The sequence below is a fragment of the Anastrepha obliqua genome, chromosome 2 (assembly GCF_027943255.1).
Source record: "Anastrepha obliqua isolate idAnaObli1 chromosome 2, idAnaObli1_1.0, whole genome shotgun sequence".
In the NCBI taxonomy this organism is placed as follows: Eukaryota; Metazoa; Arthropoda; class Insecta; order Diptera; family Tephritidae; genus Anastrepha; species Anastrepha obliqua.
In genome coordinates, this window is record NC_072893.1 from 108,870,171 (window position 1) to 108,896,266 (window position 26,096).

At 38.3% G+C, this 26,096-nt stretch overlaps 2 protein-coding genes across 4 annotated transcripts in view; one reads left to right on the plus strand and one right to left on the minus strand.

Annotated features, from left to right (window-relative positions):
* Window positions 1-26,096, plus strand: part of LOC129239660 (uncharacterized) — a 127,434-nt gene that overhangs the window by 61,714 nt on the left and 39,624 nt on the right. For all 3 annotated transcript variants that reach the window (XM_054875330.1, XM_054875328.1, XM_054875329.1), the window contains exons 2-3: window positions 1,471-5,178; window positions 7,876-8,309. In XM_054875330.1, the coding sequence (XP_054731305.1) occupies window positions 1,592-5,178; window positions 7,876-8,309 (4,021 nt within the window). In that variant the 5' untranslated portion in view covers window positions 1,471-1,591. The remainder of the gene's footprint in view (window positions 1-1,470; window positions 5,179-7,875; window positions 8,310-26,096) is intronic.
* LOC129239662 (uncharacterized) lies at window positions 20,108-22,848 on the minus strand. Its single transcript, XM_054875331.1, has 2 exons — window positions 22,063-22,848; window positions 20,108-21,976 (listed from the first exon to the last, which is right to left on the minus strand). The coding sequence occupies exons 1-2, from the start codon at window positions 22,575-22,577 to the stop codon at window positions 20,401-20,403; spliced, it is 2,091 nt and encodes a 696-aa protein (XP_054731306.1). The 5' UTR covers window positions 22,578-22,848; the 3' UTR covers window positions 20,108-20,400.

A 26,096-nucleotide genomic window follows, 5' to 3' on the forward strand; every position in this document is an offset into this window, starting at 1 on the left:
GACATGAAGTATTGGGCTGTTGCCATAAGGTTGACGTGACAGTGGTAGGATTTCCTGGCTTCAGCCATTTTCTCTATCTATATGCTTTATTTCCTGCGGAGTAAGCCGCATAATTTCACCAGCAGTTCGCCTTCTGCTCATTTCTGACCTTGGTGAATTTATGACGATATCCGATGAATTATCAGCTGGAGAGTCTCTACCACGGTCACCGGTTATAATGTTTGAACAGAAATTCTCACCTGGATCAAAATCAGGATCATCAACATCGTCATCAGCAAAAATACTCGGTTCTTGATCCGAACTATCAGAATCAGGCTCGCCTTGTACATCGCTGTTTTCACTGTTTGAATCCATTTCATTTTCACTCAATCCAAAGTCACTGTCTTCCAGTAAACGTTGCAATTCCTCATGCGTTTTAACCTTGAAACAATTTTATGAACAGAATTCGAAAATATGACAGTAACAGCAAAATAATTGACACTGACAGGTCTAAAGAAACAGATTATCAATGAAACTTATTTTATAGTTTGAAAATATCGTAAATTTAGTTATTTAATAATAATAAAATATTCACAATAAATAAATACTAGGTAGGTAGGTAAGATGGCAAGAGTACCCCAGGTACGCTACAAGTAGCACTTACGTGCTGTTTTGATACCATAAAGTGGACCACTACCTGTGAAAGGATTAAGGGAGGAGATAAGACCGTCTACAGCCATCCAGTGCTGTTGATGTAGCGGAGGAGAGAAAAGGGATCTAGGCTGGAGAATTTCATCAAGTCATCCCCAAAGGGGACGCTGAGGAATCTCAAGCGCCTAGCCAACGAAGCCGGACATCTGCAGAGAAAGTGTTCCACAGTCTCTTTCTCTGTAGGATCCCCACAGCTTCTACTAATGAAAACTAAAAAATTAGAAAAAGTTCCCTGAACCAAATGTGTTTGATGAACGAAGAACGCAGAAGAACGAAGAAACAAAAATGTCCCTCTACGCTGATGGACCGTATGTGGTTCAGGTAGAAATACTCTACATCCGTTTTTTTTTAAATTATTATTATTACTAAAGCTATCCTATGACTACAAAAAAAACAAATTATTCAAAAACCCTGTTGGACTTGTCGGTCAATTTTGCATTTTTGTATTGGGGCAGCGAACGTGTTAAAGATTTTTTTGATCAATTAAAATACAAAAAAATGTTTGATATTAAGAATGCAAATTTAGAAATTTTCCTCATCTACAATATTTTCTTTATTTCTCTTTCGCCAGCAACAATTTTGCAGGATGTTTCATCAGCTTATGCATACTGTGCCTGAGTGATTCTGATTGTCCTGTCTATGTGTAAAAAATTGCTTTCAATTCGTATTTCTTATTTCCCACTAAAATTAATATTTTAACCTTTTTTGTATTCGTAAATCCATTTTTGTTACAAATAAATCTAATAATCTGTTGTTTTTCGCCAAATTCTGATTTTACAGGCCAATCGACGGGTCGCAGTCTTACGCGAAGGGCGGTGGCGTTCTCGGCCCACCATCTTCGCATGCAGCAGCAGCCGCCGCTGTCGCCGCCCAACAGCAGCTACATCAGCAAATACATCAGATGCATCAACAGCACCAACAACAACAGCAGCAGCAGCATCAGCAACAACAACAGCAACAGGCTGCACAACAGCAGCAACAACAAGCGGCTGCGCAACAGCATCAACAACAACAGCAGCAGCAGCAACAACACCATCTCCACCATCACCAGCAGCAGCAGCAGCAACAACAACAGAACGCCCGTTCGGCAGCTAGTCCCCTATCCCCACCACGACCCGGTCCCGGCTCAGCGGCCGCCGCTAATACGTATGCCAAATACGCAGAGCTCAATGCGGTGCGGGAAGCGCCACATCCTTATATTCAGCAAAGCTCGTATGGCATCGGCCCGGGCGCGCAGTACCGCGACAACCCTTACACGCGAATACCTCAGATGGCGCCCGAATTCCAACGCGCCGCAGCAGCTGCTGCAGTGGCAGCAGGCGGTAACGCTGCCAGCGCACAGGTACCGACCGGTGTTGTGCAAGTGACGGGCGGCGCTCTGCAACCGCAACCACCCAGCATCGGGAGCGCAGCCCACCTTGAAGCTTTGCATTTCGCGCACCAGCCGCCACCCTCAGGACAACAAGCGGCCAATGCAGCGCATGTGCTTAGTAGCGCTAACGCTGTCGGCGGAGGCGGTGGTGGCGCACCATCACCCCTCAATGCAAACACAGCAGCTGGAAATGCCAGCTTAATACGGCGTATAGTATTGCCAGCTCACGCGCACTATTCCAGTGAGTATCTGGCGAATGCTAACGCTGTGGCGGTGGCGAATGCGCGCAATCAACAACATCATCAACAGCAACAGCAGCAGCAGCAACAACAACAGCAGCAGCAGCAGCATCAGCAGTTACAGCAGCAGCAGCAACAACAACAACAGCAACAGCACACGCAACTACCACAGGCACCACCCGATCCAGGAGGACAACCATACAAGAAGTTGCGGCTGAGCGATGTGACGTCGAATACGGTCAGCAACACAAATCACCTGCCACCTAAAGTAGCGAATGCCGCACAACAACAGTCGCGCCAGCCATCACCATCGGCCGCATCGCTTGCTGCCGCGCAACAACAGCAGCAGCAGCAACAATTGATAGCTGGCGGCAATTTGCGTAACAGTGCAGCTCAAATGCTGCAGCAGTCGGTTCACCATCCGCATTTGACTGTGGTGTCAAGTAGCCACGTGGTGCATGCCCAGCCGCCGCCCGCAGCGATGCAGCAGCTGAAAGTGGAAACGCAACCACCGTTGTTGCCATCAGCAGCCACGCCGCCTACGAATCGCGGCATGTCGGGCACAATAATGGGTGGAAGCAGTAATGTTGGGAGCGTGAGCGTGGGTGTGGGTGTCATCAATGCGACACCCAACGCATCCACCATGATTACAAGTGGTGGGGCAGCGCCACTACCGACGAAAAGTTCTTCATCCTCATCAGAGGGTTACCATCCGCAAGTCGAAGCCATTTCACCTACACTGCCAAGCGATAACGTCGAAGAACGCGGCAGCGCTGTTACTGAAGACCTGCTAACACAAATCCAGAAGGTTGACGCAGAGATACATAGCGCGGAGAACACAATGGAGACGCTGCGCAAGCAGGAGAAAGGCCTCAAAGACAAGGTCGCACTTAGTGAACAACAGCGCGAGCAGGCGCTGCTTGCTGATGAGAATGACGATGCAGCGAAGATGAAGCATTCGTGGCGATTGCAGACAACCGCGCAGAAAATATACGAGGTGAACCGTAAAACGGCCGCCATGCGACATTCCATACTCAGCCATTGCGGCAACGCCAACATATTGCCGCTATACAATCAACCGCTGGACGTTGAGTTACTGAAGACGCTGATTAAGCAGCATCACACAACGATACGCACACCGCTGCTGGAACACATACGCAAGCTGAAGAACGAGCGTTGGGCACACAATACTGGGTTGGTGGAGACATATGCGCACATGTCTAGTGAGTGGCAAAAGCGCGTCGAAAAGTCGGAGGGTAGCGCAAAGCGAAAGGCACGGGAGGCTAAGAATCGCGAGTTCTTCGAGAAAGTGTTTACGGAGCTGCGAAAACAGCGCGAGGACAAAGAGCGTTTTAATCGCGTTGGATCGCGCATCAAGTCTGAGGCTGACTTGGAGGAAATTATGGACGGCCTGCAAGAGCAGGCAATGGAGGACAAGAAGATGCGCTCATATGCCGTTATACCGCCTTTGATGTTTGATGCGCGTCAACGTCGCTGCGTCTACCACAACGAGAACGGCTACATTGAGGATATGGTGGCGGTGCATAAGGAGCGACAAACACTGAACGTATGGACTGCGGGCGAAAAAGAGGTTTTCAAAGAAAAATTCCTGCAGCATCCGAAAAACTTTGGCGCTATCGCTGCCAGTTTGGATCGCAAATCGGCACAGGACTGCGTACGCTACTACTACCTCAGTAAGAAGACGGAGAACTATAAGCAATTGCTGCGCAAATCGCGTCAACGTACTCGCTCATCGCGTAACCCGCAAAAGGCACAACAGCAACAGACGCAATGCATCATCGACTCGCTGACAACGGGTGTGACAACGCGTTTGCAGCGTGAGCAACAGCAGAAGACCGGTGGGCGTTCGGCTGCGGCAGAACGTGAACGTGCCGAACGTGCAGAACGTGCGGCCGAGCGTGCAGCAGCGGATGCGGCGAAAGCTGCAGCTACTGCACAAGCCAAGTCCACCAGCAAGGGAGACAGCAGCAATGCTACTGCGGCAACCACGGAAACGACAGTTGCCGCAGACACGACTGAAGCAGCCAAAGGCAAAGCGACAGCTGCGTCCGCAGCAGCTACACAAAAATCCAACAACACGTCCAATAGCAGCAACAGCACCACCGCAACAAGTGGCACCACAGCAGTGCCGCCAAAAGCTGGCGAAGTTGAAAAAGCTTCCGAAAGCTCAGCAACAGTCGGCAAGCAAGCAACAACCGCAACGACGGATGCAGCACAGAGTGGCACTGCGGCGAAAGCGAAAGCCGATGAGACGAATGCCAGCAAAGCGAATGCAACAAGCACAATTGCAGCACCTGCAACAACCACCACCAATAACACCAGCAATGCTGCTAGTAGTAGTGCTGACGAGAACAGCAAAAAGCTCACATCAACTTCCGGTGCAATCGTGGCGAATAATGAAGCAGAAGTAGTGGGCAGTAAAAAGTTGGCAGACGAAAAGAGTGCCGTTAGTAGCAGCAGCAGCAGTAGTGGAAACACCGCTCCACCGCCGGGCAACACCAATGTCAATGCCACAAATATCGTGTCCGCCGTGGCGCATCACACGCCCGGCAACACACCGAATGGCATCAAAACTATTTATGCTGCTACAATGGCACAGGCTGTGGCGGCGGCAGCGTCCAATGAAGATGGAAAAATGATTGCTGTGGGTGATAAGATTGGGACAGCAACCACAACAGCAACGGTCGGCACGGGCGTAAACGCCGTAGATGCGGTTGGCGTTAACAAGCTGGGTAGCGGTAATAGTGTGGCCACACCCACTACCTCAACAACTGCTGGCAATTTTCTTGGGCAAAAACTCAAGGCGGCGCAAGTGGAAGGCATTGGCGCCGGCAAAGATGGCAACTCAGATGTTAGGTGAGTATTAAGAAGAAGAGCAGTAAATGGGAGAAGAATAGAGTAAATGTGAAGAGAGCAGAATTTGAGCACTTGGCTTGACAGAACATAAGCGCCTTGTTATTAGTAAAATGTATTTTAGTATGAATGCCCGAAAATCACCGGATATTAAAGCCACTTTGCATTCTACGGAATGCGCCTAATAAAGCATAAATTGCAAACACAACTGATTCGGCAAAAATGGGTTATTAGGAAAATTCACAAATGGTCACTAAAATAGGTCATCGATATTTATCAACCGATCAATCGAGCACAGAGAAAGCTACTACTGAGCGATCCCATGCCAAGTGAAGCAACTATTTTGGCCAAAGTCGTCAATTAAAATTAAAAATTGCTTTCTTTGTAGGCTTGAGTGGAGTAAGAGTAGAGTGAAAGTTAGTTGAAAAAAATTTAAAAATTTTGATATTTATTCAATGTTGAAAATTTTGTATACGGTTCTTCAAAGTGAACTATGCTTCGCTTTTTCTTTTTAACATTTTTGTATATTTATTGTTTTTTTTTGTTTAATTATTTAGGCTAAAATATCTCTTTCGCTCGTCTGGTTCTCAATCCCTCACCGCACATAGGACAGCAGAGGCTAAAATATATTTTTTGAAAACATTTTCAGTGAACAATGTTTTCCTTTTGTTAAAATTTTTTTGAGAATTTTTGGTTTTTATTTAAATTTTTTGTGGATTTTTTTTTATTTCAGTTTTTTTATTTAATTAAAAGTTTTTGGAAACTTTTTTTATTTAATTTTTTTCGAGAATTTTTTTTATAAAATTTTTTTGGAGAATTTTTTTTATAAAATTTTTTTGGAGAATTTTTTTTATAAAATTTTTTTTTTATTAAAATTTTTTTTTATTAAAATTTTTTTTATAATTTTTTTTTTTAATTATAATTTTTGTTGTTGTTGTAATATTTGTCTTGACTACCCCTCAGACGTTTTAAATTTATTTTATTAGTAGCTAAGAGTATACGCAGTAGTTCCTGCAAATTTCATAAAGGGATTCTCATAACTTTTCGAGTTATCCGTATATTCGAAAACTATAAAAATTGATAATTAAAAATTATAAAAATATAAAAGTTCGATGGTCATTCCAAAGCAAAAAAAATGTAACTTCGTTAAAAAAAAAGTTATAAAATTATAGAATTGTAAAATTATATCATATCTACATAGGTCCGCTTCGTACCTATTTTAATGGCCACTTGAACTTGCCTTCTTTGTTCTTGATCCAGTTGTCACTACTTCATTCCTGGCTTTCTAGACTTGGAGGTAGGGCTTCGTTATGATTTCAGGAAAGTAGACATGCTCGAATCGTGCTTAACTGTCTCACGCCTTTAAGTGCCTCACTCCCTTAAGCGGTTCCCGCTTAAGCGCGCCAACTGCTTAATTATCCTAAATAGTTTCTGGTTTCAAATATAATTCAAACCACATTTTCAACCATTTGGATTTGAAAATACGAAATGTGGCAACATACAAGGTGAAGTCAAAAATAACAAAAATAAACAAGACTGAGGTAAAGTAGAAACGACAGGAGATTTGTTTTGATAACTTCGAGTTTATTTATTCAAAATAGTCCCCTCTGGCCTCGCTATCCCCCTATTTTGCGTGATCTAAAAGCTTTTAGAAAGAGTGTTTCAGGTCATTGACCGAAATGTCCATCAGGATGTCGGTACAAGCCTTTTGTATGGCCTCTACGTACGCAACACGTTTTCCTTTCATGGCCAAATGCAATTTTCCGAATAGGTAGAAGTCACAGGGAGCCATATCAGGCGAACCATCAGTGATTGATGGTTAAAATGCGATTTCTAGTCAAAAAATCAGTCATAAGAGTGGATCTGCATTATCATGCAATAAGCGCCTTCGCGATATTCAGAGCGAATTCGATGAATGCGATGTGACAAACGCTTCAAAATGCCAAGATGGAGAATTGCATTGACGGTTTGGCCCGTTGGCACGAACTCCCTGTGGACAATTCCCTTGGGTCGTAAAAGCCTAATGAGCATCGGCTTGATTTTTGGCTCGTCTGGGGCTTTCCATTCGGCACTTTGACGTTTCAATCATTCAAAACAATTTTGTGGATTGTTTTGATGCTTTCTGGTGTTACCGTCTCATTTGGACGTCCACTGCCTTGTGCATCATCGGTGTCTCTACAACTGCATTTGAAGTCAGCAAACCATCGTTTTATTGTTGTTTCTGATGGAGCGGAGTCTCCATAACACTTTTAAAACCATTGCTTTGCTTGAACGTTATTTTCCCCCATCAAGGAGCGAACACGGAATCCATTATTTGATCATTATTTTGAAAATAACAAAAGTAGCGTCACTCTTAGCACAATAATTAACGAAGTAATGAATAGAATATCATCAAATTTTACAGCTGTCTTTTAAAGGTTAGTACTAACTGAAAAAGAGGTTAGTACTAATTAAAACAAGTGCCATCAATGTGTTAGGCTCGGGACTTTTCAGCCCATGTGTTAGCTATTTCGCCTAGTGCAGACTAGTAAACGTTTTTAGTATAAGTTTTCTTTTGGTTTACATATTTTTGTTTTACATTTTTTTGTAGCTAAGTATAAAAAATATGTATGTAGATATTTTACAAAAAAATGCTGGCTTATTCTATTTACCAAATAATTTTTAATAAATTTCTTTCTTTCGTTCTCCCCCAATTTGCAGTGATCCAAAACGGAAGCGTCTCGACGTTACGACGAATGCAGATGCTTCTACCACACACTCCTCCTCCTCCTCCAGCACAAACACAAATACGAACAACAATAACAACAACAACAACAACAACTCTTCCTCCTCCATTTTATCCAACTCCACTACGAATATACACGCACTTAGTGTTAATCCTGCCAACAACAACAACAATAGCAGCAACAGCAATGCTATGGATGCTTTGTCTGGTGCTGGTATAGCGGCAGCAACAACAGCAGGCGCAATAACAACCACACTTGTTGGTGTATCGCTCACCACAACGCTGACTACAAATAGTGCGACGACACCGGCCGCGATGGGCAGCGGTGTGACCGTGAACGCCGCGCCAGCAACTGCAGCATCAATAACACTTTTAACGACTGAAGGCAGTAATGCCATGGATGGTAAAGGTAAGTGGCATAAAACGAAAACAAAAATTTTTAATAAGAAAAGCAAAACCAAATGTACATATTTACATTATGGGTTAACTGTTAAAAATTATAATTTTCGTTTGCGAATTCATGTGAAGGAATTGAATTAAGCAGAAAACAAGAAAAGTTGATGTGGCGAATTCGGTGAATTGATTCTATTGAAAGAAGGAGAAGAAAAAAGCAAGTTAATGCGCTTGCTGCAATAAAAATGCAACGGTAAATACTTTAAAGCGATTGAAGCGTTGAAAAAACCGCAGGCCAAAGTGCATATTTAAGGCGACTCATAATGCAAGGCGGAGTGAAAAAAGGGGGAAATTTGTGGAGAAAAGTTGTGTGCAGTAAAGGCAAACTGCATTAGCGTGCAAGTATGTGTGTGTCGCTTACATACATACACATATGCGCCTATGTGTTTGCTACGTGCTTTTATGCGGCGAGCTTAAACAAAATTTTTAATTAAACTGACACTTTTTGACAGCAGGACGCCGACAGGAGAGCCGAATGCTGACCTCCGGCCCTCGCATTTACTACCACACTCTCACTATTCGTGCATATACATACACGTTAGTGCCTTTCTCTACTTTACCAACATTATTGGACGGACGCTAATGGTTTTCGTCCTTTGTGTGTGAATCTCATACACACACACACACACTCACACGTGTTTGTGTTGAAAGAGAATTTATTCTCTTTATGCATTTTCTTGTTGTTCAATAAAGTGGCAGTGTTATTTTATTGAATTGTACTTTGATCTGCAGCGAGTTGTATATACATATGGACATACACACGTGCAAAAATAAACATAGATGTACATGCATACATATATTTAAATTTTCCCGCAGATCCTTGGTGGCACAAAGGGCCTCATTAAAACTCGATTTATTTAAAGCTAAGAGTTTGATTTGTCGCCAAGTGCGATCAGCTAGTGGCGCTTCTGCTTCCATTGGTCGCCTCCACGTGCTAGATGGCCCTCCACGTGCTAGATGGCCTACCAGATCTCCGACTGCCTTGCGGGTTCCAGTCTAGGGCTGCTTTTGTGATATCTTCATGTGGTTTTCACAGTGTGTGACCGATCAATTGCCACTTTCGCCGTCGGATTCAAGTCGCCCAGAGGTCGGTGTTGGTTGTGGCATCAGGTCAGAAAACGCAGCGCACAATTTTGCGAAGACTGCGTTTGATAAATTCGCATTAGATTCGAAGATCCTCAATTTCGTGCGCCTGGGTGTATGTAATGATCTCCACACTTCGCCCAAAAGACCAAACACAGCACGACTCTGCGATATTCGACGGCGAAAGTCGGCTGCTGAGAGGCCATTTTTGTTGATGACCCTTCCGTGATAGAAGAACTCAGCTCGAGTTAGTGGACATGGACTGGATAAGTGTTTAGGGAAATTTTAAGAAGCTGTAAATAATGTGAAAAACGTGCAATGGAAATATTTTAGATCTTAGATTCTGTCCTTTTAATTAAAATAAAAAAATAATAATTGGCGCGTACACTTCTGTTAGGTGTTTGGCCGAGCTCCTCCTCCTATTTGTGGTGTGCGTCTTGGTGTTGTTCCACAAATGGAGGGACCTACAGTTTCAAGCCGACTCCGAACGGCAGGTATTTTTATGAGGAGCTTTTTCATGGCAGAAATACACTCGGAAGTTTGCCATTGCCTGCCGAGGGGTGACCGCTATTAGAAAAATATTTTTATTAATTTTGCTTTCACCGAGATTCGAACCAACGACCTCTCAGTGAATTCCGAATGGTGATCACGCACCAACCCATTCGGCTATGGCGGCCGCCTTTTAATTACAATATGTAAAATTCATACACAAATTTCATCTTTAATGATTGTCTGAAAATAGTTACAAATAAATTTTGCATTTTCAAAGAAAGTATGCAAAGCAAAGTATGCTAACAAAATACGTCTTTTTTGCTCCGAGAAATATGCAATAAAATAAGGTCGTATGTGGATGTTCTCTGCGTTCACCGCAGTCTATTTGCTTCCAGCAACTTCTTCTAGACTATCGCTACGAGAGTCTGGGACCTGAAAAATTGGACTGCTCGTTATTTATACATTAAACTTTCCGTTCACTAATTAGAAACGATTTTTTTTGTCTAGTTTACATTAATTTTTTTATAAAAATATAATTCTCTTTTTTTTAATTTCATTAATTTTTTATAAAAATGTAGTTCATTTGTTTTTTATTTCATTAATTTGTGATAAAAATATAGTTTATTTGTTTTTTTTTTTCTTTAATATTTTGTGAAAATATGGTTCATTTTTTTTATTTCATTATTTTTTTATAAAAATAAAGTTAATTGTATTTTTAATTTCATCAATTTTTTTTATAAAAATTTATTTTTTTTAATTTCATTAAATTTTATAAAAGTTAAATTTTTTTAATTTCCTTAATTTTTTATAAAAATATAGTTCAATTTTTAAACGAATGTCATAGCAGACAAGGCGTCAAATTTTGTATTATAGAAGACTTCTAAAATTTCGAAACCTTAAAAAAAAATCAGAATTAAAAAAAAAAAGTATGTACCAAATTTTACGGTTATTAAATTTTAGTGGTGCAAGTTCATAGATTTTTCATATTTTTCCCCCTGACGGTGTTGCGTATTTGCCTCTCATTAAAGAAAAAACAATGTCGTGCATTCGTAGCGCGCAGATCGGTGGCATTATTTAGAGGCAGCCGCGCTCCAGCAGCATTGCCCAAACTTACTTAATCTTGCTATAACAAATTCGCACAAAAAAGTTCTGTTATTTTTGAAGGCTTGTGTAAAAGCAAAAATTGACCATTTATTATACTTTTTTTAATGTTTATTTATTATCACGGACTTGACTTGCAACAGAACTAAATAATATAAAAGAATAGCACATTTTTTAAATGGCGTTACAACAGCAAGTGACTGACACCGCCTACTTTGAACGCGTATTGCTGTCTTAGAGCTATTTTTTTTTTTCTTTTCAAATTACCTAGAAAATATTCAATAACCAATAAATATTGCACAAAAAGTAAGCCTGCAAGTAAACTTAAATTACTTCAATTATATATATATTTTACTCTTCCTCTGCTGCTGTAAAACATCGCTTCCGTAGGCTTTCCGCCGCCTGTTTGTATGCAACACCACAACCATTATTTCTTGTGCTGCATACTTTTGGCGCAATTTCTTTTGTGTGCGTTAACTTTCGAGATGAATTTTTTGCATTTCTTTGCTATTTTACATCTATTTTTATGTACTCCCTTTTTTTATACATTTTTGTTATTGTTATTATTTTTATTTTGTTTCGCGAGCAGCAAAAGCCTTGTTCGAATTCATTTATTATTGAATACACTTGAAGTGGTACGGTTGCGCTGCTGCAACTGACTACTATGGCAGCGGCTACCACCAATATACCATTTAACACTAGATTTACCAGATATTTAAATATACCTATGTCTACCAAAACCAGTCAAAATGACCATAAGAAAAACTGCTTCCAGTCTTTATCCACTCCTAAAAAAAAAAATACAAAAAAAGTTGAACAATATTAGTTATAATAGATAAATGAATTTAAAGACATCGTCAAATAGCAAAATACTTAATTGTTTACAGTTTATCGGTCACAATTTCTACATAGGTAGATTTTCATGTGTGCACACTCTCCGCATATATTTTTTTTTTGCATTTTTTGCATTTTTTTGCATGTCTTACAAATATTTGTAGTCTGATTATTATTGCAATATTCTATTTGGCATCATTTGCGTACAGAAACCGTGACACTTGTAGTTGGAAAATCATATTCGTGTAGTTTTTGCCGTGAAGTCTGAAATTCTGAAGCTAGTTCTTTTACTAATCTAAATACGTGCCCCCGACAGTCGGTTCTACGTTACCGGAACGACCCAGATTTACTATATATCCGGCCAAGGACTGTCATTTCAGCAGCATTTCTCGTACATGTATGAGGAATGTTTTTGTTGCTACAGCAACAACAACAACAACAACAACAACAACTATGAGAATGTGAAATATTTTCTCTTGTTTTGTTTTTGTACAATATATTATATTCAGCTGTTTATTCCGGCTATATTGTAAAACGATACAGTTTCAGGTAACTTCTTAGCAGCTTTATCAATTTTGATGTGTGTATGCTTTGTATTTAGTATAAGCACTTTTTTATTTGGTTTGCTTTTTTAAACGGTTAGTGTGCATCTATTGGCTTGGTACAACGTGGAAGTTTTCGAAAATTCCCTTTTGTTTGTACGTTTATTTTTAAATTTTAATTTTAACGCCAAAAGAATACTTTGGTATACGTTTCAAGAAGTTTCATTACGACAAACTCGCTTAGCAGGTTGGCGCATTTCGAGACTCGTCTTTTTTAAAATACGGTTAGCTACATTTCGTCTCTACTACAGACGCCAGCCAAAAATTTATGCCAAATTTATGTGTTTTGTTTGACATATACGAAGTAAATCTGTATCTGGCCTTCGTTGGAAACAGTTGCTCATCCATGGCGATATGAGCTCCCGTTGAAGCAGTTTTGACTGTTTTCAATAACTTTGTCCCAAACTGCTGAAACTAGAACATCCGTCTGTTTACAAACGTTGACTCCTCTGACTTCGTTTGTCGAAACGAGTGTATCGCAGAATCTGAATAAAATCTCGTCTAGACATAGAGCTGGAGAAAAATGGTGACCCCCACTTGTTGTTTTACAAATATTGAAGCCTCAAAGTATTTCCTCCAAACGCCCCACGTGCGAACAATATTGCAATAAATACCTTCAATTTTGCTTGCGTAATTATCCAGTTTTTCCCCAAAACTCGAGAGGCTTCTAACTCAGTACAAATACTTATATAATATGTTCCAAAATATGCTTGTAATAGGAACACAATAGCAACGGCTCAATGCCGATAACGAAACGAACGAAACCACTTGGCGATATATTCCTCATGATTCCTCCGAAATCACACGTTTCTACATAGATATATGTACCAGTCATTTTGACTGGTACTGGTATAAATGTCAATAGCAAAAAATATCTTTTTTTTATTAATATATATAAAGTAACATTAAGTTCATAAAATGTATTTTCCACTTATAGCTACAAAAGTCATAGCATCATTTCGGAAAGCAAATGTTATATGTAGTAGGAATTTTGAATTGAAATCGCACAACCAGTCAAAATGACTGCTCTGGTAAATCTAGTGTTAAATGGTATGATGGGCGTGTATGTGCATATGTGTGTGTGCTTGTAGTTTGTATATCTGCCATACATCACCTGCAGCAACTTTCGCTCTGTCCACATGGCTATTGTCCAACGGCGCTTGCATTTATGCATTTTTTCCATTAACACACATGTACGCCTTTTATATGTTAATATATATGTGTATGTATGTATGAGAGCGTGTGCAGATGTATGTAAGTGTAAACTCAGAACTCGAAAAAAAATCGAGTTGACATAGAAACGATTTACCAAGTTATGCACTCATGCTTGTCTGCAGCCCCTGCTGTACGTAGGAGCAAACGCACACATACACACATACGGCAGCAATTAACTCACTTTCCGCATTTGTTGCTGCTGGCGAGAAAGGAATGGAAATGTCGATTCGCGAAAAAAGTATCCCCATTCCCTTGCCAGCGCGGCAGCCAACAAGCAACAACGGAAACGGTGAATTTAAATTGCCTCCTTAAATAAAAAATAAATATGTATGTAAATACCTATCTGCAGTTGGCGAGGGAGCCAGCATACATTTTGGCGCAAGATATGTTTTTTTTGTATTCTTCTTTTATTTTATTTCATTTTTTCTTTCACCCGAAAATCATTGCGGATGCTGGCGAAAATGTTTTAATTAACGATTTTTACTGCAGCGCAATGCGAAAAAAATTAGGCAGCTAAAAAAAGCGAGTGAAGCAGAAAACAGCTACAGTAGCTCGTCAAATTTAATTGATGTCGCCTGTAACATTTTGTTGTCACACGCGCACAGTAGTAGCTATTGTTTGTGCAACAAAAAAAAAAAACAAAAAAAAAAAAAACAAAAAAAAAAAAACGAAGCCGCTAACAATTACAGTTTTTGAAGCATGCATATGAAAAAGCATAACAGTTAAAAATTTATTTATTTTTATGCAAAAATCTGCCTTTAAGCATTGTTGAATTTTCAATGCTTTTTATTGCCAAATTCACTTTTTTTGCATTTCATTTTTAGAATTTCAATTTCGCACTTTATTTGTTTGTCGCGCTCGTTAAAAATGCATCAACAGCCTAAAGCGTTGCCACTTCTTCCTTCGCATAAAAAAACAGCAGCAGGTCGTCGCATTTTAGGCGCATCGTAATGCGTGCATACTTTCTCTCTCGATTTGGGTGTATGTATGGGAGTGTGTGCTCATACAAGCACACACTTGCATGTTGTTTTTTTACCGTTTCGATTTTTTTTCTACACTGCGCTCATTTAATTATTCAATATTTTTTGCGCTTATTTTTTCTCGACTCGTCCGCAATTGAATTTCAGGTTTTGCACACACAAGCTTTCCTTTCCTTCAGTTGCTGCAGGCAGTTTTCAATTGACGCTAATGAGTTTTAATATCAATTTGCGCGTGTTTTTGTTTTAATTTTTAATTTTTTTAATTTTTCTATTTATATGATTCTAATTAACTTTTCTTAAAAGTTTTTTTTTTTTATTAATTTGCACTATCAGTTTCGAGTCGCTTAGCTGCTGTTTTTTTTGTTGATATTCGTGTTGAAACTTTTTTCGGTGGACTTATCTTTTTATAATTAACAAATTATGCAATTAGCGCGGAGCTATTATCGCAATTTTACAAAAGAAAAAACAAAAAATAAAAAAACCGTACAAAATATGCAAAATTCTGATATGCTAATTTACCGATTTTTCTCGAAAAATATTATAAAATAAGATGGTCTTTACGAGACAAATGAGCTTAAAAAATATGAGCCAATTATTTCAAGTCTGCAAAAAAGAACTAATATGTACTAGAAATTTTAATAAGCAGTTTTGATATTTTTTCGGTTCAAATATGATATAAAATGGATTTAAAAACTTAAGAACATAACATAAAAAAAGCAAAAAAAAAACATTTGTTTTTTTGTTTATTTAAAAAGATATCTATTTGAACAAAAATGCAGTCTAGCATTTTAAGTAAATCGCTATCTTCACATTTACAGAAAAGTATCAAAAATAAAGTGTAACTTAAAAAAATTCTCACCTAAAAAAAAACTGAACTTCGAATTTAAAGCACATTTTTCTAATTAAAAAAATTAAGAATTCTTCAAAAACAAACTCCCAACTATTGCCTGCTAGCCAGTCAACATTTTAACCCTTTTGCAAGCACCTTTCTGTTTTTACTGTTTGTTCTAATGAAAGAGACTGTTACAGGGTAACCAAAATTATTTATTTTCTTCAAACGTTAACAAAAACATAATTTATAGTGGATTATTCCGTTCTTGGTGATAAGAGAGAGTTTTCGTTCGCGGATTATTCCGTCGAATGATCCAAAACGGGTTAAGAAAAAGTCGAACAAACATTAACTTGACGGCGCGAAATTTTTCATTATTGTATACATTTTTTATCATTCATGTCATATTTCAAAAAAAAAAATTTCATTTCCTAATTTAGCTCGAAATTTTTAATAATTTTTTATTAAGAATTAACGCCGATGATAACTTATAAAATTTTACTAATTTGATTACAAAAGTTTCAACACAAATTTGTATGGTAACTCTGTCCGAATTTGTCCTTTATTTAAATTATAAATAAAACGAATAAATATTTTTCCAGAAACTTGATTTTTCAAGTATGTTGAATTTTAAAAATTTTTGCACATCCTAACAAAATTGAAAAACCACTATTTAATGAAATAAATGTCCTGAAATTTAAATTTTTGTATTGTTTTTTTAATTAAATTTTTTGATTGATTTTTTTAATATAGATTTGAAATTCGACCTGGGTTTTAATATAATTTTAAATTTTTTTCAATTTGTCCTCTATTTAAATTATAAATAAAACAAATAAATATTTTTTCAAAAACATAATTTTTCAAAAATTTGAATTTTCAAGCATGTTGAATTTTAAAAATTGTGCACACCCTACCAAAATTGAAAATAGTGGAAACAATTTTTTCAAAATTAAATTTTTACATTGATTTTTTAAATTTAATTTTTACGATTTAATTTTCTACACTATTTAATTCAATTTTTTAATTTAGATTTGAAACTTTATCTATGTTGTAATTTAAATTTTTAATTTAAAAAAATTTTATCGAGTTGAAAAAAGTGATATTTTCCCTAGCAAACAAATTAATACCCTATTTTTAATTTAAATTTAAAAAAAATTTCTTGAAAATTAAATTTATGTATCGGTTTTTTAAATTTAATTTTTTCGATTTCTTTTTCTACAATAATTGATTTTTTACCATAATTTAAATTCTAAATTTGATCTGGGGCCAAAGACCTAAATTGAAGACGCGTCATTAAATATCACTGATATGCTTCCCATTTTGTAGTAGTTAAATTTGTTTTAAAATAGCATAGTGTTTTTATGGCAACCCTAATCTTAAAAAAAACTAAAAATCTTATAAAGTATCAAGCGACATGCAACGAAACCCAACGAAAGTCCTCTAATTAAATTTATTGTAAATGTTTTGCTTTATATTATAAATAAAATAAATGTATTTTCAAAAATAAATATATAAAAAAATAAATATATATATTATTCTTAAAATAACTGACAATATTTTTTCAAAAATATATATTTTAAATTTTAAAAATTTTCTCAAAGTTTTATTCTTAAACTTAAAAATTTGTTTTTGGAAAATTAAATTTTTATACTAATTTGTTAAATACAATTTTTATAAATATTTAATTTAATTTTTGAATTTAAAATTTTAACTTGGTCTGTGGCTAACGAAAACTGTTGAAACTCCTCTAATTAACCCTCCGTTGAAGACCTTTTTTAAGACCTTCGATTGTGCGCCCGGGTCTGCCCTCTTACCGTCCTGTTCGAGGATCATTTTTAAAAGGTTATGCCCATAAATCGATAAAAAATTAAATTTTAAGAAGCTCCCTGGATGCTCAAGTCGTTAGCTATAATAGAAATATGTTCAATTCACGTCCAAAGATGAAAAAGCTAGTCTGGCCAGACCCAGTGCCCAACGGAGAGTTAAATTTAGTTGAAATATCTTATTTTATAAGTAAAATAAGTAAACTATCGGGCGGTCGTCGTAGCTGAATCGGTTGGTGCGTGGCTACCATTCGGAATTCACAGAGACAACGTAGGTTCGAATCTCTGTGAAAGGCCAAAAATGAAGAAAAAGTGTTTTTAATAGCGGTCGCCTCTCGGCAGGCAAAGGCAAACCTCCGAGTGTATTTCTGCCATGGAAAAGCTCCTCATATAAAATATCTGCCGTTCGGAGTCGGCTTGAAACTGTAGGTCCCTCCATAAGTAAAATAAATAGATAATTTTCCAAAAAAAAAATTCCAAAATTTTGCTTAAAAAGTTGAATACGATATCATATATCAGTGACAGACATGTTAAAAACATTTTCAATTTTTAAAACTGTTTTTGTCTTTATTTTTATTTATTGTTATTGCCTTAAAATAATTTGAAAGATTTATAAATTTGTTTGTTTATTATTTTTCTTGACAACCCGGCATGGCATATATTAGTTGCTTGACCCCAATTTCGGTGATAAAATTATTTTGATTTTAAAAGTTTTGTTAAAAATTTACATGGCAACCCTATTAAAAATATTTTTTTTTAATCTCTGCTTCGAATAGCTTTTATTTAATACCTTTATTGAGCCGTGTAAAGGCTAAATCTATTGGCAGCTGCTACGGCTAGGGGCTGTGGGTACTGGATCTGCACTTTGGCCAAAATATATTGACTTATAAATATTAAATAAGTTAAAGCCAGACTTCTGCACTAATTTCATTATAAGTTTTGTTCTCTTTTTCTATAAATACAGGATTTCACAGTTTTACTTCCACAAATTATTATTTCAATCGAAGTGACTCAAAAAAAATAAAATTCTTTCCATAATTTTTGATATTTTATGTTCCTACCCAACGCCTACCAGCTATATTCGCACAAGCACACACAGTCGCACTTATTTCTTCTATTAGTTGCATACTTTCGCGGGCATTTGGCCTTGCGCATTCGCTCCCGCCACCCATCCACACGAACAACGAAGGTGGTATGCGTGCTGCTCTTGTGCTTTCCTTTTTGCCATTGCTGCCAAGTAATTTCGTATGCAACCAATTCAGGCTGGGGCATTTTTCATTAAACTGCTCAATTATCCCCAATGAGCGGATACAATTTTTAAAATGCCATAATTTATGCAACAGTTTTTTTCTTTTTTTTTTGTTGCAATGCTTTCTCCTTGGCTTTGCTTTCATGTGCGTGTGGAGCGAGCCAACCGCGCGCTTTTCATTGTTAAATATTTCTACTGTCCATACCTACACTGACTGCTAAAACTTGGCGGGGTTTTTAGTGTTTTTGTGCGTTTAAAAAGTAGCGGCATATTTTCAAACGTGCCTCATATGAAAATAGTAACAGTAAACTTCTAATTGCATCACTGGCTTGGCTGTGGTGGCCTGATTATTTAGAAGATTTCTTAGGGGTACCACAAGTAGCAACAAATTTTCCGAGTGAAAAAAAGTGATTACTTGGAATTTTTTTACTAAGTAGAAAATTAAAAAAGCTGAGTGGCAGCAACATTTATTGCAAAATTATTCCTTAATTTCTTTCCATATCAAAAAGTGTCTTTGTGTGGAAGAAAATCCGAGTTAGTCAGCAAAAAACAAAAAAAAAAAAATGGTAAAAATCAACGGTATTTTGTAGCCTCTTGTAACTTGCACTTTTATGTACTAAAATTCATTGGACTTGGATGCATATTGAATGGAAAAATTCATATTAAAAATTACAATATGAAAAACATTGTGAAAAAAACGTTGAAATTTTGTTGAAAATTCGGGGAATTTGTATAATTGCTGATTTTTGTTGTAAATATAATTAGTTGTGCTTTTATAAAAAATTAATAGGCATTTAAACAAAAAACAAAAAAAGAGTTTAAATTTTTGTTGAAAATTTGCGGAATTTTCACAATTTTGAAAAAAAAAACAGGTATATAGGGTTTTTGTTGATTTTATGACACTAAATAAACAAAAACAAAATAGGCAAAAAGTTTGCACACCTGCTTTATTGCCCATGAGTGTACATAGTTTGTAGTCGAAGTAATTGTGGAGTTGTTGCCCGTGATTCGCCTATTTCTATCACTTGTAACCGCCTCCTTCCTCCCTGTTTCTATTTCACCTGCCCGGTCGCAGGCTGTTTTCCCCCTCGCTCTGCTTTTCCTTCATTCCCTTGTGTGTTAATTAAAGTGAATTGCATTAAAATTTTAAAATGTTTAACTGTTCTTGCGGCACTTTATGTGGCTAGCCTGCTGCTCGTTCGGCAAATTAGCGCAGTTTTAGTCGAGATTTTTATTTTATGTCGCATTCTCTGCTCATCTCTTTCCTTTGCATTTTCTGCCTCTGCTTGCAAAAGGCAAATAAGTCTGTAATTAATTTCAAATATTATACGCGCAGTGTCTCTTTTCTCATCTTCTAATAATTTACTCTCATCTTCTAAAACACACATTCACACACATATGTAAGCGCATCCTGCCTAGTGGCTGTGATATCATTTTCTTTTTCTGTTGCAAATTAGGCGCTTCTCTGAAAAGTAAATAAAAAAAATGCAGGCTTTAAAGTTTATCAACGCTTTTCTGATGTTTTTTTAATTTTATTTATTCCTTTTCGTTTTTTCTACATTTTCTGGCTTGTTTTTTTTTAATTTCATTTGTGCTAAAATTGATTTTTTTACATTTCATATTAATTAAGTTGCTAATTAAATTCGTGTGTTCTGCGCCGTCTTCCGCAATGATATTTTTGAGCATTTTGTTGTAAATTCGTGTACTTCTTAAGAACTAATGCAACACTTTGCTTGGCTGTTGATTTCTAATTAACTGAAATTTATTCCAAGCATTTGCCTTCCAAGAGGAGTGTCACTTTGCTGCTTTTTAACTTTTTGATTTTTTTAATTCCTTGTCCTAATCCACCATCTTCTTATCTGCCGATTTTTCGCGCTTGCTTTCACCCGACCCACCACCGCCTCCTGCGCCTGCTGTGCCGCCATTTCCACTACCATTTTCCCGCTTGCTCGCCGTCTCTGCCGCTGCTGCCGCCTCCTCCTCTGCATGACACATCTTACGGTGCTTGTGCACAAAATAGTAGCTGGGAAATTTGCTGCCACACGTCTTGCAAGGATAGTATTGTACATTCATGTCCAGCGGACGCACTTCACGACGCAGCAGTTCGCTTGCGTCCTGCTTACTTGTCACAATCGGCAACGGTATGGTGGCTCTGCGCGCTAAATTGAAGCTACTATTTGCACCACCGCCGTTCGCGGACTTAGCTGTCGACGTTATTTTCTCATCGGCATCTAAAACACCAGCTGCATTTGCAGCCGCTGCAGCAGCACAATTGAGACTCAACGGATTAAGATGCCGCTTGGCGTGCTTCTGATAGCAGTATTGCGACTTGAAGGTGTGCTTGCAATAGACGCAGACGTAGATTTCATTGCTGGCACTCTTATTGGTTTTGCCGTTGCCGGCAGCACCGCCGCTAGTCGCATTTCCGCCACCTGCTCCACCGCTAGATTCACTGTTTTCTGACTCTTCATTGGCTGTGGCCAGCTGTCGCTGTTGACTGATAGCCTTAGCCATTTGTTGGTGAAAGGAAAGTGAGACACTTTGCTGTGTGCGCTCGGGCATGACGGCATAGTCCTCTGGTTTGTGGCCGTAGGCGGTGTTGAGTATGCGTCTAAAACGCACCGGTCCGTCGCAGCTTGCCACATCGATGATCACTTTAGAGCTTTCGTTGTTGTCCAGCTGCGAAGCCGGTATGGGCGCTTTGGCAACTTGCAGTCCAGATACTCGCGAGCCACCTGATTTGTGTTGCGTGCGCGTTTGTTTGCGCCGTTCGCGCTTGCTTGTGCTGTGTGCAGTTGTGCCGCCAGCATTTGTGTTTGACTTATGTGCTACACGCGCGACTTCTCTGTCACGTTCCGCACGCGCTTTTGCCAATGGCACTGGTGGTTCGGCCACAGTGACGACGATCTCGCGTTCCGTGCTGCTTTCATGTTGTTCATGTTTACCACCAGCAGTGTCTCGATTATTGTGCGATGAGTGGGATGTCACCGAAATGGCGCAATCGAGCTCTCCATCCACGTCAGACTTGGTATTGTTGTCGATGAAAACTTCCACATCTTCGTCGTCTTCGTCAGCGTGCGAATTGCGTGTGGAAGGTGTGCGGTCGACATCGATTTCATGACCGTTGGACGCGCGCGATTCAGCGCCACAGCGATTGTGCACGCCCAGCACTGGCCCTGTGCTGTACGCTTGCTGCAACTGCTTGAAGGAATCACTGTTGTTGGCCGCCAAAGCAGCTTGTGACAGCGGCAACTGATGTGTTGCGCTGAGCGGCAAAAAACCAAAATTCGGAAGTGTAGCCTTACTCGGTATGGGACGTATGATTTTCGGGCTTGCGTTTTGGGCGATAGATGGCTGGCCAGCCATATTACCACTGGATAGATAGCCCTCGGTTTGAGCGCGCGCTAGAAAGGAACTGAAAGGGAGAAGAGTGAAGGCAATTAGTAAATTTCGCGTGCGTTGTGCATGCTCGTGTTGTTATCAAAAAGCATCACAACTCACCGACAAATTTCTAGTGCCCGCGGCATATGCAACACATGCGTCGCCAATAGCACACCAAATATATTGTCCACATTCAAATCCAAATAGCCAGTGTACATGTAGGTGAGTAGCGGCGCGAATTGTTCCGCGGTCACATTTCCCAAAAACAAAACCAGCTCATTGCCCGCGCCTACTATGGCCGCATTCTCGTCCAGGCGTATGGCGGAACGCAAGTAACCGCTGTGCATGCCCAACACAATACTATGCGCCACAAAGCGCACACTAGCAGGACCAGTCGGGCCCACTTCCAGCACTACATCGGGCGGTGTGGACATAATGCTCGACGCCACAGAACCAGCAGCAGCAGCAGCAGCGGCAGCAGCCGCAACGGTGCCAACGGGCAACACAGTGCCCTCTGCATTGCTTGCAGCTGTGCTGGCGTTACTACCGTTACTGCTGGCAGGTGCGCTACCATTAGTGCTGCCGCTGCCAACACCACCACCGCCAGTTGTTCCCGTTAGCCAATTAGTGAACATTTTCGTACACTTAACAACAAGCACTAATCCTTTTGTGTGCAAGTTGTTAGACACAAGCAAGAAGAGCGTGCAAAAATAATTTGAATAATACGTTGTTAGTACTTCCCTTTGCTCGGCACTAGAATTTCCTTCCCGTTTACAAATTTTAATTGGCCAATTAGTTGTAATTGAATCGCATACTTTCCGCAGTCCTTTGTTTAGTACCGCACGCGTCCGAAATTCGTTTTGAACTGATTTATGACCGTAATTGAGCGCACGTATTTATAGCTAACCGAGTGAAGCATACAATCAGGCGAACAAACAAGCAACATCCTGGCCATGACTGTCCGACCACCGGTAGTGTAGTTGATCATCATCAGCAGCATGCAGTGGTTTAGTCGTCGGCCGGCAGTTCTTCGTACTGTCTGTCGTCCTTTCAAGTGAGTTGTGACTGTATGTGAGTATGTGTTTGTGTCGTTGCGCGCGTACGCATGTTTTACTGCTTTAATTGGTGTCCCTTTTGGTTTTCACAATGCAAACGCGCACACAAACACTCACTCATTCACTTGTGCGTGCGTGTGGGTGTTTGTGGTGTGCTTTCTGCACTCTGCGCTCATTCCACCCCATCCCATTCCCTACAGTCCACAATGACTCCACATACATTTGCGCGAGTGTAAATTTTCATATTTTCGACCAATTTGTAGGATTAACTGCCGTCTGTCTTTGATTTAGGTATGTGCGTGTGAAGGTTTTCCTGTTTGCAGGTGAGCAATGTTCTCTCATATGTAAACAGAGAGGCAATATGCGGCAACGCTGCTTGAGTGGTGTGGAAGAGCAATAAATGTGATGAGTGAGTGGGGAGCTGAGAGCGAATCGCTGAGAGCTGTAAGAGACGCTTGCTTTGTGGTTTTCACATTTCGAAAATGTGAACAAAATACGAAATATGTTTTATATTTGAAATAGAGATATTGGTAAAATTGTGGGTGAAATTGTTCAGAAAAAAATTGCTTACATTTGTATTTTAATTTAGTAATTCACTTCAAATTTTCTATTATGAATAATGGAACATTGATTTTCTCCAATGTGCCCATAGGGAGGTCGTCGCATGTGTTTATAATTTCTTTTATTTATTTTTCTATTTTATTTTATTTTTTATATATTTTTTTAAATATTTTTATATATTTTTTTTTAAATATTTTTATATATTTTTTTTATCCCCTGTTTTAGATGTTTTTAATATGTTATACATTATATTTTTTTATTATATATATTTTTATACTCTTTTAAATATTTTTTTAACATATTTTTTTATATTTATTTTTTTAAGTTTGAATTAATGCGGTCTGTGCTGTAGAATGAAATATATTTTTATAAAAGAATAATTAAATATTGAAACAAAAAATTTATAAAATTAATTTATCAAAACAAAAAAAAAAACTTAAGTCAAAACTTATGTCTTTAAGTCAAAACAATATGTTTGCTCACTTTATTTGTAGAAAATTTTCAAAACAATGTCACTAATGGCAGGGAAAGTTCAATTTTAACACCAAGTAATGAGTTCTAGATAGCTGAACTCCATAAACGAGCTAGAAAGAACCATGAACGTTTAGTTACTCAGACTTGTCTTAGAAAGAAAAAAATTTATACATCAGCCTCCTAGTTGCTCAAAAGTTGGTGGCAACCCTAGCTCTGGCTTTCCACTTTTCACTCTCCCACGTACTCTCTCCTCGTAGTTTAATTTAACATTTTGAGCGCTCGCATTCCTGCTCTCACCTACACACAATACTCACTCACTCACTGCAGTACGCGCTGTCATTGCATTCACCACTACCCCAGTAAGGCAGAGGAAAACTCACTCACTCTCTCTGAGCACACACCTTCTACGCAGTGTTAGTTTGTTTACTTTTAATTGCCTTAAATAACTGCATCACTTTAATCCAATTTGCATACAATCATTCAACTGCATCTTACTGTGTGTTGAATTGTGCAGCATCGGTCTTGAACTAATATTACCCTTAGGGATATGTTTTTGCTGGCCGCCAGGGAGTCTTCGCATGTGTTTATGAATTCTTTTATTTTGTTTTTGTATTTTTTTCAAATGCTTTGTTTTTTATATTTTTTTTTTATTTTATGTTTTTTTATAATTTTCAAATTTTTTATTATATTTGTTATACTTTTTATATATTTTTATATACTTTTTTATATTCTTTTTATAAAATTTTACTCATTTTATATTATATATACTTTTTTATACTTTTTTTATATATTTTTTGATATATTTTTTTAATATTTTTTTATTTATTTTTGTTAATATTTTTATATACATATATTTTTTATAATACTTTGAATATATATTTTTTATATATTGTTATATATTCTTATATGTGTTTATATTTTTTTACCATGCCAATATGTAAATAAATCTCTGGACAGCTCACCATTTATTCTCACAAATATTTTTTTCAATTCGCGCCTGTTTCTTAGTCGAGTTTGTACGTCGTCCTCTCCATTGCTTCGGGTCCTTCGTTTGGCCAATTAGCGTGAGCGCGCTATTGTTTTTTTTCTCTTTTGCCTGTTAAACGCCTTGGCTTATGCTACATATGTGTGCCGTGTCGATGCGCTGTTGTGTAGTACCTGCTGCATGCCACTATTTTTGTCAAATGTTGGCTTTTCAAACCCCTCTCTCACCCTTAGCGCCAAGGTCTATGCATTGGGACAGCTTTTGTCGAGTTGTCAAATTTACGATTTTTTTTTTTACCTTTGCCTTTGTCTTTTCTGTTTTTGTGTTGTGTTTTTTGCTTTTGACTGTTTGACGGGCTAGCTGGTTGGTGGTATTTTTGGAGGGTTCGCCTTTCAATTGCCTTAATTGATTTGTTGTGCGCTCATTTTGCTTGTGCTATCGAAAATCGCTTATCGAGGTAAGCGGCAAGTGGACGTTGGCGTTGGCTTTGGCGTCGACCTGTTAAATAACAGGTTTTCTTTATAACATTTTTGATGGGGAGTTTACTTGTCTTGTGTGGTTGACTCACTTCTTTCTAACGTTAGCATGTATGTATGTATACTTGTGTGTACATGCACAGCTACTAAGGCGGCTTGTTTGTCCTTTTCGTAAACAAATCCAGCTTTGATAATTGTCTTGTGGGGATCCTTGCTTTGCTTGTTGCTCTTATTCAAATTTTCGTTAATCCAAAATCCAAAACGTATGTTTGTGTGTGGACTTTCTTCTTCGCTTTTTTCCTATTTATCTTTCGCTTCTTATCGTAGTTATGTGCGATTTGTATTTGCTTGAGTTGTTTTTAATTACTCTTTGCTGTGGTTTGAGGTTTTTTTATTCGTATGGCTTGGCTTGACCATCCCCTTTGCTGCAGCTAGTTTGTATTTGTACTTGTCATGTTGGCTTGCGTTTTTGCTGTTGGTTTCTTTGGTCTCAGTAGCTGTCATGCATTCATTTATTAGCTATTTTGGTAAATTAGTAGCTTACATGTCGCTTTTGACAGCTCTAATAGTCACGTCGGTTTCACATAATCTGTATCTGATTCA